General features: G+C 46.5%; 1 protein-coding gene across 5 annotated transcripts in view; it reads right to left on the minus strand.

Moving 5' to 3' along the window:
- BECN1 (beclin 1) overlaps positions 1-7,617 on the minus strand; it is a 14,449-nt gene extending 6,832 nt beyond the window's left edge. The window contains exons 1-7 of one of the 5 annotated variants that reach the window (XM_008068230.2): positions 7,459-7,617; positions 7,052-7,180; positions 5,094-5,161; positions 3,227-3,285; positions 1,774-1,864; positions 1,532-1,668; positions 1,210-1,404 (exon numbers count right to left, since the gene is read on the minus strand). In XM_008068230.2, coding sequence (XP_008066421.1) covers positions 1,210-1,404; positions 1,532-1,668; positions 1,774-1,864; positions 3,227-3,285; positions 5,094-5,161; positions 7,052-7,178 — 677 coding nt within the window. In that variant the 5' untranslated portion in view covers positions 7,179-7,180; positions 7,459-7,617. Of the gene's footprint in view, positions 1-1,209; positions 1,405-1,531; positions 1,669-1,773; positions 1,865-3,226; positions 3,286-5,093; positions 5,774-7,051; positions 7,181-7,458 lie in introns of those variants that run through there. The other 4 variants (XM_008068229.2, XM_021717644.1, XM_021717643.1 and 1 more) reach the window with 4 other exon arrangements.
- Between the last annotated feature and the right edge of the window lie 6,268 nt (positions 7,618-13,885).

Raw genomic sequence — 13,885 nt, forward strand, 5'->3', positions numbered from 1 at the left:
TTTGATTTATTGTAGAGATGAGGTCTCACCAAGTTGCCCAGGCGGGTCTCGAACCCACTCACCTCAGCCACCCAAAGTCGCGGGATTACAGGCTGAGCCACCGAGCCCAGTTTACTTTTTTAAAGTGACAGCTCCGGGCTAGGCTCTGGAAGCAATCCTTGTAGTTTTGACACTCATTTTCAGTGACATTGAGCTGAATGTACAGCTAGTCCAAAAATGTATTTGTGCATTCCTCACACAGTGGGTGACCCATATCTTTTTTTTAAGAGACAGGGTCTGGCTGTTCCCCAGGCTAGAGTGCAGTGGTATGATCACAGCTCACTGCAGCCTTGAACTCCTAGGCTTAAATGATCCTCCCACTTCAGCCTCCCAAAGTGGTGGGATTACAGGTGTGACCCATTAACTGTCCTTCAAATAGGTAGTGTACACCATTTTCAGTGAAATTTGTTATACTACATTGTGAAAAACTGGACTTTTCTCCGTCCTTCACTTCTCCAATTCTAGTGAGTGTGACACTGTCTCCTCCACCGTACGTGTTCTCTCAGGTCAAGAACACCCATGACAGCTTTGAGCTGGGAGGGAACAAATATAGGCTGATATGCTCATCTCTCCAGATGGGAATAAATGGCTGACTTACCCAGATGAGCCCATTCCCTAGAGAATAGAGCCAAGACAAAGCCAAGACAAAGGCCTGGCTTCTACACTCTTTTTTTTTTTCTGAGTTGGAGTCTCACTCTGTCACCCAGAGTGGCACGCTCCCAACCATCACAGCCTCGCCCTGCTGGGCTCCAGCGATCCTTCCACCTCAGCCTTCCAAGTAGCCAGAACTACAGGCGCACGCTACCACACCCAGCTAATTTTTGATTTATTGTAGAGACGAGGTCTCGCCAAGTTGCCTGGGCGGGTCTCAAACCTGCAGGCTCAGGCAATCCACTCGCCTCGGCCTCCCAAAGCGCTGGGTTTACAGGCTGAGCCACGGAGCCCGGTCTACACTCTTCTTAACCAACATCCTTTTTCATTTAACCATGCTGACTTTTCACACATAACCTCTAGAAACAGGGCCTGGAAACAATACCCAGGAACTAAAGCAGACAAGCTGCTGACTGACAGCTGACTACAGTTTACTAACTAATCAGGCACATTCAGCTGGAAGTCATTTCCTCTCCTGGAGCCGTGAAGACAGGGAGACAAAAAAAAGTGAGTACTCACTGAGCTTCTTCCTGATCCAGTCTCTCAGCCTCAGCCTGAACCTTCTCGAGACTTTCTGCCACGAGCTTACGGTTCTTCTCCACATCCTCCAGCTCCTGGATCAGCCTCTCCTCCTCGAGCGCCAGTTCCTTTAGCTCCATCTGCAGCTGCTCACTGTCGTCCTCATTCATTTGTTCTAGGATCTCCAAACAGCGTCTGCCAGAGACACAGGCACAGCATACTTACCAACTGTTCCATTGTCTGGGTGGAATGGAGCTGGTGGGGAGGGCCAAGCAGTCCCAGAGCAGTGATAGTACCGGGGCCTGGCTCTGGAGGCACTCACTTGTAGTTCTGACACTCATTTTCGGTGACATTGAGCTGAGTGTCCAGCTGGTCTAAAAGAGTATCTGTGCATTCCTCACACAGTGGGTGATCCACATCTGTCTGGCCCGACATGATGTCAAAAAGGTCCCCAGTGACCTGGAAGCGTGGAGAGTTAGGAGAGGGCCTCCCCCATGGTACTTGACCAACCACCCCCTCTACCGGCCAGGCCTGCTGCTTGGTGCTGGGAAGGGGCTGACTTGCCTTCAGTCTTCGGCTGAGGTTCTCCATGGTGCCACCATCAGATGCCTCTCCAATCAGAGTGAAGCTGTTGGCGCTTTCTGTGGACATCATCCTGCAGACAGCCCCCCGCCCACGGGCCACATGAGGGAGCAGAGAGACTTCCTCTACCTACTGCAGTGCCAGTGGCAGAGACTATCAAGTACCAGCTTTGGGGCCTCAAGGCATATACCCACTTCTAGCCCAAATGATTTCCCAAGGGTACCTCTCTCCCAGAGGAAGGCCATCCACAGGACACTCAGCACGAATGTTGGCCTGGATGGACTAAGGAGGGAGAGGGGGCAAAAAACTGACATGTGTATGTCTAAAGTAGGAAAGGAGGGAGAACCAGGAGAGAGCATGTTTTAATATCACACCCCTTGACAGCAATCTTTACTTGTATCAGTGAGATCTAAGGACCTGAACATCTAACAGCATTTGCTATTTTACAATTTCTTAACTCATTCACGACCACTGACATGAATTTATGCCATTCCAAATTCTGTTCCTGGTTGCTGCTGACGTGAATTTATGTCTTTGCAAATTCTATTTCTGAATACTGCAACATTGTCATATGTGTGTTATTATATTTTGCTTGAAAATGAATACTGTAGCAAGGAGAAAATTAATTGAGATCATTATGTGATATTGACTGCACAATGTTATTGATTTACGTAGTTGGTAAAAATAGCAAGTTGGTCATTATTTTGTTGTGATTAGTGTTGTATACTTGTATTTTGATATTTCAGGGTTTTCATACTTCAATGTTAAAAATAATTTACCATACTTATGGAAAATGAAGAAATACATTCTAATGAGATTTCCAAGGTCAAAGGTGAATCCAGTGAATTTATTAGGGATAGTGAGACAGATAGTGATGTAATGATGCAATGTAAACAAAGAAATATATGTTTATTATATTCAGTTTACAATCTGAATAAAAATACAAAGTATAGAATGCTAGTCAGAGTAGTATCTCAGGCAACTACTGGATATGTCTGCAACTCTCAGCTGTACTGTGAAAAAGATGACAATTTAGAAAAGACCATTTCACTCGTGCTTAACCAACTTCAGATTTTTTGTGTGGCAACCAGCTTCAGATATTTTTTTCCCCACCCGCTCTCAGTATTAGGAAAGTAAAAAATTTGCCAATCGTGAATGTGTCAAGAGCCCATCTCTTTTTTAGTCAATCACTCTCTCAACTTTTCTTACTACTTCATCATTTGAGATACTATCCCTTCCAGCTGTGTGAATGGCTATAGGAAAAATGCAATAATGGAGGGTAATGGGCCAAGTATTGGGGAATACATCTTTCTGAAAGAGCCAAAAGGCTAGGTGATGATTCACCTCCATCACCTGGTTCCAGGTGTTGACTCCTGGGTTCAATTAAAATTTTACTGGCCTTTGGCAAGGAATGGGTCTAAGAATGAGTAGGCACCTGGCTGGGGGGATGACTCTGCGAGAGACACCATCCTGGCGAGTTTCAATAAATGGCTCCTGGGAAAGAAATAAGAGGGCATTAGGATTCTGGCAGCTCAGAGGTGGAGTCTATCTCCCAAGCAGCCTCAGAACTTTATGGCTTTACTCTTGATTAATAACCACAAGAGGTGATAAACCACAGCCTTAAAAAATGGGTCTTATCTAGCCAATCCTTAAATATGTGGACTAAGAAAGGATCCATGACATGTACAAACCCCAAGTTCCACTTGATTTTGGGTTTTTTGGTGAAGAAAAGCATTTCCTAACTATGTTATACTATATTTATAGTTACATTTGCATTTTTTTCAACACTTACCAGTCTAGGATAGGGGAGAGAATGCTCTAAAAACCATGGTACAAGGAAAAAGCCAGATCAGACTGCAATGAACTTTGCCATAGCACAAACAGATAATTTATGTTTTCAACATTTTTATTTTTATTTTTTTGAGTTGGAGTCTCACTCTGTCACCCAGGCTGGAGCGTAGTGGCACACTCACGCCCACCCAAGTGTCGAACTGCTGGGCTCTGGCGATCCTTCTACCTCAGCCTTCTAAGTAGCCAGTACTACAGGTGTGCACTACCACACCTGGCTAATTTTTGATTTATTGTAGAGACAAGGTCTCACCAAGTTGCCCAAGCTGGTCTCAAACCCACAGGCTCAGGCAATTCACTCGCCTCAGCCTCCCAAAGTGCTAGGATTACAGGTTGAGTCACCGAGCCTGGCCTGATATTATTTATTGTGATCAAAATCTTATGACATCTACTGACTTCAACTGCCAAGCCCTCTATGCCTCTCTGCTGAAGGCTTCCTCTGACCCCTGAATGCCGCAATTGCCTGCACGGGGTGCTGGCCAGAATTAATGGCCCCCATCTCACCTAAGGTCAGCCCTCCACCAATGACTGACAGCAGTGGGTGAATAGATACCCCAGCTCCCTTGCTACTTGGGCAGAAGAAATCTCAGGTGTGTATTCAATACTATCTCACAGGACACTGCTCCACATATGCGCCACAGCATGACTAACATTATCACAGTTTAAAATGAACAATGAACATGTTGGCTGGGTGTGGTGACTCATGCCTATAATCCCAGCACTTTGGGAGGCCGAGGTGAGAGGATTGCCTGAACCTAGAGTTCGAGACCAGCCTGGGCAACTTGGCAAGACCTCATCTCTACATTAAATCAGAAATTAGCCAAGTGTGGTGGTGCATGCCTATAGTTCCAGCTACTTGGAAGGCTGAGGCGGAAGGCTCATCGGAGCCCAGGAAGTTGAGGCTGCAATGGCTGTGAGCATGCCATTGCCCCCCAGGCTGGGCGACAGAGAGTCCGACTAAAAAATAAAATAAAATAAAATGAACATGTTCTCTAACACTGACAATCCTTTCTATCTAGGGTAATCATACAAGTCACTGTCCAAACCAAGATGCATTTGAGAATGGAGAGGAGTAGGTATTAATAACCAGCTAAACAACAGATGCAAACCAATGCCCTGGAACAACCTGGACACATCAGTCATCCTATCTCCAACCTATGCTAATTTATAACTCAGCCTCAAATAAAGAAGAGCCTCTCCCACATTTTTGAATGGATGCCTCACTCAGGAGGTGTACTGTGACCGCAGGAGTACTTCTAGACCTCCAATGATGCATAATAGCTTGATTATGTAGAATGTCTTGTGTTTGAATCAGAGATCCCCAAAGTCTGGGGGCTCTAGGAGCACCAAGTACCCTGCAGAAATGATGACTGCATTCCTGTGCTTTCATATCAAATCTCCCACTTAGAATATTTGTTGTTTGAGGAGGATAAGGGAGAGGGCACTTCTATTACCTCTCCTGAGTTAGCCTCTTCCTCCTGGGTCTCTCCTGGTTTCGCCTGGGCTGTGGTAAGTAATGGAGCTAAGGGCAAGGAAAATACTGGGTCAGAAACAGTCTTCTCAAAGCAGGAGGGGGTATGAAAGTATGGGAAAAGAATCTGAAATATCCTCACCACCACCTCATCATACAAGTCACTGTCCAAACCAAGATGCATTTGGTTTTTCTTAAAGTATCATTTACACAAAGAATAATCTGTTGTCTCCTCCATCCTTGTTAAATCAGATTAAGGAAATGCTAAATTTTTTAAGGCATAATGGTATCATGATTATTTTTTAAAGAGTTCATATCCTTCAAAAATACTTACAGAAACATTTATGGTACTTATGTTTGAGATTTGCTTCACAATAATTCACGGTGGGGAGGAATGGATGGGGCTGAAACATGACTAAATATGTGTTGGTAATTGTTGAGCCTGGGTGATGGATAGATAGGAGTTTATTAAATATTTGGCATTTTCCATCAGAAAAGCTAACATCCCTTTACCCCCAGAATAACTGGGGAGGAAAATCAGAAAAATTTTTGGAAAGATGAAACATTTCTGCATTGCAGTGATCCAGATTACACGAGTGTATCCATTTGTCAAAAACGCACAGCTAAGGTTTGTACATTTCTATGCATGACAATTCTCTTTTTTAAAAAAGTGTGAAAAACTAATAATTGAGTGAGGGATGGGCAGTGAGTGGAGGTATAGTAAATAACATACGAATGGCAGAATGTGGCTGTTGAAGTTGGGTGCTATAGCAAAAGAGGGCCATTATGCTATTCTCTTGACTGTATATGTTTGAAATTTTCCATAATAAAAAGTTTAAAAGCCTATATTAAAGAATTTATTCAGTCGGGCTCAGTGGTTCAGCCTGTAATCCCAGCACTTTGGGAGGCTGAGGTGAGGGGATTGCCTGAGCCTGCGGGTTCGAGACCCGCCTGGGCAACTTGGCGAGACCTCGTCTCTACAATAAATCAAAAATTAGCCGGGCATGGTAGCACGTGCCTATAGTTCCAGCTACTTGGAAGGCTGAGGCGGAAGGATCGCCGGAGCCCAGAAGGTCGAGGCTGTGGTGGCCACTGCACTCCAGTCTGGGTGACAGAGTGAGACTCCAACTCAAATAAAAAAAAAAAAAAAGAGTTTATTCCCCGTCAGAAAAGAGATATCAGACAGCAATAGCAGCTAACATTTATTGAGTACTATTTGCTCAGCATATTTCTAAGTATTATGTGCTTTGTCATATTTAAACCTAACACCTATCTTTTGAGGCAGTTTAACATTTTACAGATCAAGAAACCAAGAAACCAAGGCTTAGAGAGGTGAAATAACTTGCAAAAAGTCGTTCAGCTAGTAAATGACAGCCAGGTTTTAAACCCAAGAAGGCTGACTCCAGACCCATGAGTTTATCTTAGCTGCCAATTTAGTCATCAATCAATTCCTGGGACTTCATCTCATTTCTTGGGACTTTGAGACTCTACTCCTCCACTCACCAGCTGTTGGACCTTGGGCAAGTCACTTAACCTCTCTCTGCCTCAATTCCTCATCTATAAAACGATGGCACTATACCAGAGTGGCTGTTGCGAGGACTAAATGAAGTAATGCATGTATGCACTTGGTATATGGTAAATCCTCAACAAATGTCATTTATCAATATATGTATATATTCCTTTTCTCTGAAACAGCAGAAGCAGAAAAATAAGGACCTTTCTTTTGCTACACAAAGCTCTCAGAAGCACACACTGTCAGAACTAATTTATGTTCCCATGAGAAAACAGGGAGCAAGAAAGTTGAAATGGACTTTCCTAGGTTCCTAGGTTCACTCGGCGCGACAGTGGCGGACACAGATCTGAGCCACCATAAGAACTCTATCTCCAAATATGCCCACCTTCCACATTCTTGACCACCCTCTTTCCAAGGGTCTCGCTGACCTGTGAGCTCCTGGATGGTGACCCGGTCCAGGATCTTGAAGCTCGTGTCCAGTTTCAGGGGCTGGCTGCAGCGCTGGCACACGAAGCTCACCTGCATGGTGCTGTTGGACGTCTTAGATCCCTCCATCCCTGCGGCGGTGGAAAGGAGGCGATGTTAGGGAGAATCGGCGCCCTTGAACCTTCGGCCCAGGACTATCTCGTGCCTTGGTGGTGGTGGCACGGGGGTTAAATCGCAGCCTGAGCCGTTGCCTAAAGCAGCGGTGTGATGCCGGGAGGACCTGCTTCCGGGGCAGCCTGGGCAAACGGAGTTTAGAGCCCAGGGTTAGGGAAGGGGCTCCACAGACAGGAGCCGTGAGGGCCCCGAGACTCCCTTTTAGGGTCCCGGTTCAGTCCCCGACGCTCTTCACCTCGGGACCCCGGAGCCCGCCACCCAGGTCCGGTCTATCGCGGGAGCACTGCGGCCGCGGGTCCGCCACGGAGTCCGGCCTCCAGAAGAGCCATCGCCCGGCCTCCGGCTACTTCCCGGTCCGCCGGCGGAAAACTTCCGCCCGAGACCGCACGTGACGTCACGGCCGCGACAGGAGGTTCCGGTCCACAGGTTCACGGGCCCGGCAGCGGCCCCCAGTGGCTGAGCTGGGGAAAGCAGCTGGCGCCGGCCAGGGCTGCGAGGGAAGAGGGAACGCCAAGTCGGGAGAGGATACGCCGACCCCGCTGTTCTCTACCTTCAGGGGTTTTCTTAAGCGTTCTCACTCCCAGAAGGAGCCGCTGTCATTCTTCCACTCTACCAGTTTGTAAACTTTCCCCCAAGGAGAGCCGTGTCTTTTAAACGCCTCTGAGAGAGTGGTAGACCCTGGGAGGGGAGGATGAGGAGGTGAGCGGTAGGGTGTTTGATTTTTACTTAAAAATGTCAATTATGAATTAGGGAAGGCCGAGCACTCTACGATCTTGAAATGTATTATAAAGTTATACGGCTGGACGCGCGCGGTGGCTCGCACCAGTAATCCGATCACTTTGGGAGGCCGAAGCTGGAGGATCTCTTGAGCCTAGGAGTTCGAGACCAGCTTGGGCAACATAGCGAGACCTCGTCGCTACAAAAAAACAAAAAATTAGCCGGGCGTGGTGGCCCGCGCCTGTAGTCCCAGCTATTTGGGAGCTGAGACTGGAGGATTGCCTGAGCCCAGGAGGTTGAGGCTGCAGTGAGCCATGATCATGCCACTGCACTCCAGCCTGGACAACAGAGTGAGACCCTGACTCAAAAAAAAAAAAGTATTTTACTTTATTTATTTATTTGTTTGTTTATTTGTTTTATTTATTGAGTCAGAGTCTCACTCTGTCACCCAGGCTGGAGTGCAGTGGCACACACACAGCTTACCACAGCCCTGACATCCTGGGCTCAAGCAATCCTTCCTCCTCAGTCTTCTGAGTAGATGGGACTACAGGCATGTGCATCACACTCAACTATTTTTTTAATTTTTATTTTTGTGGCGACAAGGTCTTGCTATATTGCCCGAGCTGAGCTTGAACTCCTGGGCTCAAGCAATTCTCTCACCTCCACCTCCCAAAGTGCTGGGATTATAAGTGTGAACCACCATGCCCAACTTCCCTTGATGTATTTCTTTACTGCTGGAAATGTCCACTGTTTCCAGCTTTGGTAATTACAGTAATGCTGCAGTGAAGAACTGACTGCTTCCTTATAGCAGAGCCTCATAATTGGGGTTACTGAATTGAATGTGGCTATTTCATGTCTCTTATTAACATAGGCAATTGTTTTCCAAAGTGATTGCATTTTTTTTTTTTTTTTTTGGTTTTTGAGTCAGTCTCTCTCTGTCAGCTGAAGTACAGTGGCACAATCACAGCTTACCACAGCGTCGACCTCCTGAGCTCAGATGATCCTTCTGCCTCAGCCTCCCGAGTAGCTGGGACTACAGGTGTGCACCATCACACCTGGTTAAATTTTTTTATTTTTCGTTTTAATGTTTTTTATGACTTCTGTGGTACAAAAGGTGCACATGGAAACAAGCAGACACCAGAATCTAAGGGGAAATTGTCCAGAATTCCATTTTTTCTTCTGCCTCCTGAAAGCCATTTAGGCCTCTGTCAGGTCAGATTCGCCCCAGGTGGAACAGCTATGCAGAAAACAGTGATAAAATCATCCTTGGTTTTGAAACAATGTACAAGAAAAAAGTTGTAATTCTCCAGTGGAACAAAGTATGTGAAGATTATTATCTTTACATCGATGCTGTCATTGCCGTCGTCATCGTCGTCATTGCGGGAAGAGCAAAATAAAGTCTTGGAATAGAAATTCCAGGGCCGGGCTCTCTGCAAGGTCTAGGTGAGAGGATCCCTCGAGCTCAGAAGTTTGAGACAGGCTCAGGAACATAATGAGACCCCTGTGTTGAGGGTGGGTCATCCCCACCTGGTCACTCCTCATTGGGCCTGCTAAGGCAGCCTGGAGGGACACCTGGATCACCAGGGAGGGGGTTTACGGTATGGGCAAGGCCAGCAGCATTCTCGAGCATTCGTGGTCAGGGCCTTTTTTGATTTTGTTGTGGAGACAAGTTCTCACCAAGTTGCCCAGGCTGGTCTCAAACTCCTGGGCTCAAGCAGTTCTCCCACCTCAGCCTCCTAGAGTGCTGGGATTACAGGTGTGAGCCACTGCGCAGGCCAGATTGCACATAATTCTGTTCTGCCTCCGGTTATGTATAATGGAACAAAAGCAAAAAAATGGCACTTCCCTGTTATTTTAACTGGCATCGATTACTGGTAAAGTCAAACATTTTGTCATATATTTGCTTATTGTAGTTCCTCTTTTGTGAATTACCTGTTTATCTATTTTGCTTATTTAGCTACTGGATTCTTAATAGTTTTCTCAACATTTTTAGTCAATTTTCATGAACAGTTTTAGTTAATTAAGATATCTAGCCAGCCTTGGGGCTCAGCCTGTAATCCTGCGCCTTTGGGAGGCTGAGGTGAGTGGATTGCCTGAGCCCGCAGGTTCGAGACCCGCCTGGGCAACTTGGCGAGACCTCATCTCTACAATAAATCAAAAATTAGCCGGGCGTGGTAGCGCGCACCTGTAGTTCCAGCTACTTGGAAAGCTGAGACGGAAGGATCGCCGGAGCCCATCAGGTCGAGGCTGCGGTGGCCGGGAGCGGCCACTGCACTCCAGTCTGGGCGACTGAGTGAGACTCCAACTCAAAAAAAAAAAAAAAAAAAAAGACTACTTCGCGCTAGTCAGAACTACCAGAAAATCAATCTAGTTCCACATCTCACATCCAATACCAATGAGAACAGGACCATATACATTTAAAATAATAGGGATGGCAACCCTCTTGGGTCCCCTCCCCCGTGGGAGTTTTTCTGTCTTCTCAATAAATCCCGCTTTCTCACCTTCTGCTATCCATGTCCCTGTCCCTCATTTAAAAAATTAAATAAATAAAATAAAATAATAGGGAAGGCGGGTGCAGTGGCTCATGCCTGTAAAAAAAAAGATATCTTCCAGGCATGCAAAAACTTTTAAATTTTTATGAAGTCAAATTTGCTTATTTCTCATGGTGACTCATATTGCTTAGAAAGTTATTCCCAGCCGGGCTCGGTGGCTCAGCCTGTAATCCCGCGCCTTTGGGAGGCTGAGGTGAGTGGATTGCCTGAGCCCACGGGTTCGAGACCCACCTAGGCAGCGGGACCTCATCTCTACAATAAATCAAAAAATCAGCCGGGTGTGGTAGCACATGCCTGTAATTCCGGCTACTTGGAAGGCTGAGGCGGAAGGATCGCCGGAGGCCAGCAGGTGGAGGCTGCAGTGACCAGGAGCGGGCCAACTCAAAACAAAACAAAACAAAAGAAAGCTATTCCCACTTCCAGAAGTGACTTTCCTATTACTTTATTCTACTTTTTCTTTTTGAGTCAGAGTCTTACTCTGTTACCCAGACTGGAGTGCAGTGGTGTGCTCACAGCCACCACAGCCTCGGCCTGTTGGGCTCAGACAATCCTTCTGCCTCAGCCTTCCAAGTAGCTGGAACTACAGGTGCGTGCTACCACACCCGGCTAATTTTTTGATTTACTGTAGAGATGAGGTCTCGCCAAGTTGCCCAGGCAGGTCTCGAACCCCCGGGCTCAGGCAATTCACTCACTTCAGCCTCCCAAAGTGCTGGGATTACAGGCTTAGCCACCAAGCCCAGTTTGTGAAGTAGTCTTTACATGGCTTCTTCCCCCCATCGTAGCTCTTTCAGCATGAGACGCCCCTCTAGAGGAGGTGAGTGAAATCATTCCAAAGAATTCTCACCTAGGCTTGTTATGGCTGGTTCACAGTCCTCCATTTCTTCCCACCTGGCTGCCCCTAACACTATCTCAAGGACGTAGAGAAGTAATGGCTTCTAGAGAGGTGGGGTGTATGGAGGTTCCAGTGGGGGCTTTGGAAGTCTACACGGACTGGTTCTTTGCCCTATGCCAACCTTGTGAACTTATACAAGCTGTCCAACTGCTCTGGGCCTTGCTTTCTCATGTACAAAATGAGAATAGTATACAGTAGTAGTGTGATGATTACATGAGCTGACACACTCGGGAGGCACAGAGAGCAATGCCAGGCCTGTAGTAAGTGCTCCGTGTGCCCTGCCCTTTGGGAAGTGTGCGATCGATTGTTGGTGTATGCAGTGCTTGAGGGATTGAGACTAATCAACAATATGCCCCAAGTCATCGTTACAACAGCTATTTATTGAGGACCTACTATATGCCAGTCATTGTTCTAGGTCTGGGGAATACACTGGTGACCTGCTCGAATTATTTATATTCTAGAGTAGAGAATTTGACAATAAACATTCAACCGAGTATGAGAATTTTCAGATAATGGTAAATATTATGGGTAAAACTGTGTCTTCCGAAGAGATGTTGCAGTCCTAACCTCCAATACCTGTGAATGTGACCTTATTTGGAAATAGGGTCTTTGCAGATTATCAGGTTAATTAGGTCACTGGGGTAAGCCCTAGTCCAATATGATTGGTATCCTTATAAAAAGGGGCCACCTGGACACAGAGACAGACATGTCCAGAGGGAAGGTGATGTCAAGAAGCTCAGGGTCATCTCCAAGCAAAGAACACCTGAGGTTCCCAGAAGCTAGGAGAGAGGTCTGGAGGCAGATGCTTTCCTGGCATCTTCACAAGGAGCATGGTCCTGCTGACACCTTAATTTTGGACTTCAGGCTTCCAGAACTTTGAGTCCCTCAATTTCTCTTGTTCTAAGCCACTCTATTTGTGGTACTTTGCTTCAGCAGCCCTAGAAAACCCAGTAAAGTAGGTATGATACATAAAAGAGGATGATGTGAGAGAAAATAAGCAGAGGCAGGGCAGGTGGGGCTATCTGAACTGGGGGGTTCAGGATGGCCTCTGTTATCTGGGAAACCAATGAGGGTGATGAGTAGGGAAGAGACATGATGTGGCAGAATTTTTTTTTTTTTTAAGTTGGAATCTCACTCTGTCGCTCAGGCTGGAGTGCAATGGCACGCTCATGGCCACCACAGCCTTTCCCCACTGGGCTCAGGTGATCCTTCTGCCTAGCCTTCCAAGTAGCTGGAACTATAGGCACATGCCACCATGTCCAGCTAATTTTTTCATTTATTGTAGAGACAAGGTCTCACCAAGTTGCCCAGGCTGGTCTCTAACCCCTGAGCTCAGGCAATCCTCTCGCCTCAGCCTCCCAAAGTGCTTGGATTACAAGCTTGAGCCACCGTGCCTGGCCTAGAATTTTTTATTTTTCTTTTTTTTTTTTTGAGACAGGGTCTTGCTCTTTTGTCCAGACTGGAGTGCACTGGTGCCATCATAGCTCACTGCATCCTCAAACTCCTGGGCTTATATGGTCTTCTGGCCTCCGCCTCCTGAGTAACTGGGACTACAGATGTGTGCTTCTATGCCCAGCTGATTTATTTTATTTTGTAGAGACAGGATCTCATTATGTTGCCCAGGCTGGTCTCGAACTCCTGGCCTCAAGTGATTCTCCTGCCTTGGCTTCCCAAAGGGCTGGGATTATAGGTATAAGTTACCATGCCCATCCAGCCCTGGCTGACTTTCTAAAACAACTATTTCCTGAACGATAAAATACATAAAGGACATAAATCCTAAATATGCAGCTCAATGGAGGTTCACAAAATGAACATACCAGTGGTAACCATACTGAACTCTCTCTTCCATGTCTTCCATGCACCTCTCTTGTTGATATCCACCTCAGGAGTAAACAGTAGCCTCAATTCTAGATTAGTTTTGACTTTTTTTTTTAACTTCATGTAAAGAAATCATACAACATGTACTCCTTTTGTTTTTTTGAGTCTGGGTGTTGTTCTGGTCGCCCAGGCTAGAGTGCAGTGGAGGATCATAACTCACACAGCTTCACCTTCCTGGGCTCAAGCAGTTCTCTCTGCTCAGCTTCTTGAGTAGCTGGGACTACAGCGTGCACCACTACGCCTGGCTGATTTTTAAATTTTGGTTGAGATGAGGTCTCATTATGGTGCCCAGGTTGATCTCTAATTCCTGGGCTCAAGCAATCCTCCTACCTTGACCTCCCAAAGTGCTGAGATTACAGGCATGAACCACCATACCTGGCCTTCTTGTACTCTTTTGTTTCTAGTTTCTTTCGCTCAATATTATGTCCATGAGATTCATATGTAGATTCACATGTACTTTTCGTTCCTCCATTCTCTTTTTTTTTTGAGTTGGAGTCTCACTCTGTCGCCCAGACTGGAGTGCAGTGGCTGCTCCCAGCCACGGCAGCCTCGACCTGCTGGGCTTCGGCAATCCTTCAGCCTCAGCCTTCCAAGTAGCTGGAACTACAGGCGCGCGCTACCAC

The sequence above is a fragment of the Carlito syrichta genome, unplaced genomic scaffold (genome assembly GCF_000164805.1).
Source record: "Carlito syrichta isolate Samal-C Ts95f unplaced genomic scaffold, Tarsius_syrichta-2.0.1 Scaffold309898, whole genome shotgun sequence".
Taxonomy (NCBI): domain Eukaryota; kingdom Metazoa; phylum Chordata; class Mammalia; order Primates; family Tarsiidae; genus Carlito; species Carlito syrichta.